This window comes from Acanthisitta chloris, unplaced genomic scaffold (assembly GCF_000695815.1).
Source record: "Acanthisitta chloris isolate BGI_N310 unplaced genomic scaffold, ASM69581v1 scaffold27405, whole genome shotgun sequence".
Classification (NCBI taxonomy): domain Eukaryota; kingdom Metazoa; phylum Chordata; class Aves; order Passeriformes; family Acanthisittidae; genus Acanthisitta; species Acanthisitta chloris.
Window position 1 is genome coordinate 488 of NW_008675754.1, and position 3,038 is coordinate 3,525.

At 62.9% G+C, this 3,038-nt stretch overlaps 1 protein-coding gene across 1 annotated transcript in view; it reads left to right on the forward strand.

Moving 5' to 3' along the window:
* The window catches only part of LOC103803342 (semaphorin-3B-like), a gene marked incomplete at both ends in the record, with an annotated part of 3,373 nt that extends 365 nt beyond the window's left edge, over positions 1-3,008 (forward strand). Inside the window, 14 exon segments of the mRNA XM_009075886.1 lie at positions 79-172; positions 256-375; positions 685-830; positions 923-1,037; positions 1,124-1,193; positions 1,277-1,421; positions 1,528-1,747; positions 1,827-1,918; positions 2,091-2,132; positions 2,228-2,385; positions 2,497-2,552; positions 2,635-2,774; positions 2,863-2,900; positions 2,902-3,008. Of these exon segments, the coding sequence (XP_009074134.1) occupies positions 79-172; positions 256-375; positions 685-830; positions 923-1,037; positions 1,124-1,193; positions 1,277-1,421; positions 1,528-1,747; positions 1,827-1,918; positions 2,091-2,132; positions 2,228-2,385; positions 2,497-2,552; positions 2,635-2,774; positions 2,863-2,900; positions 2,902-3,008 (1,543 nt within the window).
* Between the last annotated feature and the right edge of the window lie 30 nt (positions 3,009-3,038).

Consider the following 3,038-nt stretch of genomic DNA (forward strand, 5'->3'; position numbering starts at 1 on the left):
AGAGGGGGGCCCCCCCCAGCCCTGCCGTGGCCCCTTCCTGCCGCCACCTGCCCACCTCCCATCCTTACCCCTCTCCAGGAGCCTGTCTTCAAGCTGGACCCTCGCCACACTGAGGATGGCAAGGGGAAGAGCCCGTACGACCCCCGGCACACAGCCGCCTCCGTCCTCTTGGGTAAGGGAGAGCTTGGTGCTGGGTGCAGCATGGCAGGGAGCTGCCAGGAGGTCCCCTGTAACACTTCCCTCGGTGCCTGCCAGGTGGGGAGCTCTACTCTGGGGTGGCCACAGATCTGATGGGCCGTGACTTTACCATCTTCCGCAGCCTGGGCCGGCGTCCCTCCATCCGCACAGAGCAGCATGATTCCCGCTGGCTCAACGGTCAGTGCTGGGGAATGGGAGGGTGGCAGGGCGGCTGCCGGCACCCTGGTGCATCACAGCTGCTCCCTGGAGGCATTGGGGCAATGAATCCTCCAGGCTCAGCTGTACCCTGTCCTCCACTGCCTTCAGAGGGTGATTTCAGAGGTCCTCATGTTCCCTGCTGACCCCCGATGTCTGGTGGGTCCCATCCTCACTGTGCCTCTGTCCTGCAGCTGGGCAGGGTTGGGTCTGCACCCTCTTGGGAGCCTGGCAGGTGTCCCCAGGTCCCTGGGGATCAGAGCACTGGAGTCATAACCCTTCTGTCCCCAGAGCCCAAGTTTGTGGCCGTTTTTTGGGTGCCAGAGAGTGAGGACCCCGACGACGACAAGATCTACTTCTTCTTCCGCGAGACAGCAGTGGAGCGGCAGCAGGGACTGGGCAAGACCAGCTTCGCCCGCATTGGCCAGATCTGCCGGGTGAGAGCATCTGTGGGCAGGTGGGCTGGGAGCCAGGATGCCTGGGGTGCCACCTGCTGCTGCTGACATTGGTGCCCTCCTTCCCCTGACAGAATGATGTGGGCGGGCAGCGCAGCCTGGTGAACAAGTGGACAACCTTCCTGAAGGCTCGGCTTGTCTGTGCGGTGCCAGGACCCGATGGAGCGGACACCCACTTTGATGAGCTCCGTGAGTGCAGGGGGATGTTGCACCCTGGGGTAGCTGTGGACTTCTCTGGCGTATCGGGGCAGGACTGATGCCCTGCCTGCTTGCAGGGGACGTTTTCCTACTGCAGACAAGGGACAAGCGCAACCCTCTGGTCTACGCCATCTTCTCTACCTCCAGGTCAAGCCCCCTCCCCACTGGCCCACCCATACCCAGTGTTGCTCCCCTTGCCTGCTCACATCAGCCCCTCTCTCTCCCGGCAGCTCTGTTTTCCAGGGTTCAGCCGTCTGTGTCTACACCATGGCCGATATCCGCCGGGCTTTCCTGGGCCCCTTTGCACACAAGGAAGGTCCCAACTACCAGTGGGTGCCATACCAGGGGCGTGTGCCGTACCCCCGCCCAGGCATGGTATGTGGTGTGGGGATGTCCCACTGGTGCCACCAGTGGGATGCCAGTACCTGGGGTGGGGCAGTGGGGTGAGAGACCCCACTTAGCCAATGCTATCTCCCCACAGTGTCCCAGCAAAACCTTCGGTACCTTTGGCTCCACCAAGGACTTCCCAGATGAGGTGATCCAGTTTGCTCGACACCACCCGTTGATGTACAACCCTGTGCTGCCACACAGCCAGCGCCCCCTCTTCCTGCAAACTGCGGTGCCCTACACCTTCACCCGCGTCGCTGTGGACCGTGTCACTGCTGCCGATGGCCACTATGATGTCCTCTTCATTGGCACAGGCACGTGGTGACCCCAGGGCTGGGGCAGTGGGAACAGCGGGAGGATACTGGGGCTGACCTCACCCCTCCCTGCCCGCAGACGTGGGCACGGTGTTGAAGGTGGTCTCAGTGCCCAACGAGAGTTGGCACCGCATGGAGCCATTGCTGCTGGAGGAGCTGCAGGTCTTCCAGGTAAGTGGGAGTCTCTTCATCTCCCCAGTCAGACCTCCACCCAGCACCCCCTTGTGCTGCCCATGCTCTGGGTTGTGCCAGGGCATTCCCTCTGCCAGGACACAGGTGCCGGCAGCTCGTATGCCCAGGTACCCCCACGCACTCTTAACTCCTACCCGTGCTCTGCTCGCAGGATGCCTCTGCCATCATCAGCCTGCAGATCTCCTCCAAGCGGGTAAGGGGGGATCCTGGGGTGTGCCTGTGTCTCACTCACCATGGCTCTGCCTAGCCCCATCCCACAGCATGGGAATGCTCATCTCTCCTTCCCAGCACCAGCTTTACGCTGGCTCAGCCACGGCATTGGCCCAGCTGCCCCTGCACCGCTGCAGTGCCTATGGCAAAGCCTGTGCCGAGTGCTGCTTGGCCCGAGACCCGTATTGTGCCTGGGATGGCACCACCTGCACCCGCTATGTGCCCAACACCAAGAGGTAGGTGATATGCCAGGGTGCAGTGCTGGGGTGAACAGCCTGCCCCAAAGCCACGGTGAGGGGCACAGGTCACACTGCTGGAACACTCGCTCCTCCACCACCTTCCCACAGGCGTTTCCGCCGGCAGGACATCCGCAAGGGTGACCCCAACATGCTCTGCTCTGAAGGTGAGCTGGGACTCGGCCGGAGGTTGGGGGGCAGCCTTGCCGTGATGGGGGACTGACAGCCAGGCCATGTCCACCCACCCAGATCCCCGTCGGGGCAGTGTGCCCCAGAAGCAGCTCTATGGAGTGGAGGGAAGCACTGTCTTCCTGGAGTGCATCCCCAAATCCCTGCAAGCCCACGTCCTCTGGACATACCAGCGCACACCAGATGACCCCCAGAGAGAGGTAGGCTCTCCCTGATGAGGTGTCACTGTCAGGACCATGTCGTGCCGTGCCATACCAAGCTGACCACTCATCCCCATGGGTGCTGCAGGTGCAGATGGACGAGCGGGTGGTGCGGACGGAGCAGCGGTCAGCGCGCTGACGCTGGCCTCTACCTCTGCCACGCCACCGAGCACAGCTTCACCCAGCCCCTGCTGCGGCTCTCCCTGGAGGTGATCAGTGCCTGGCAAGCTGCAGGCATGGCACCTGCTGGAGATCCCCAGCTCG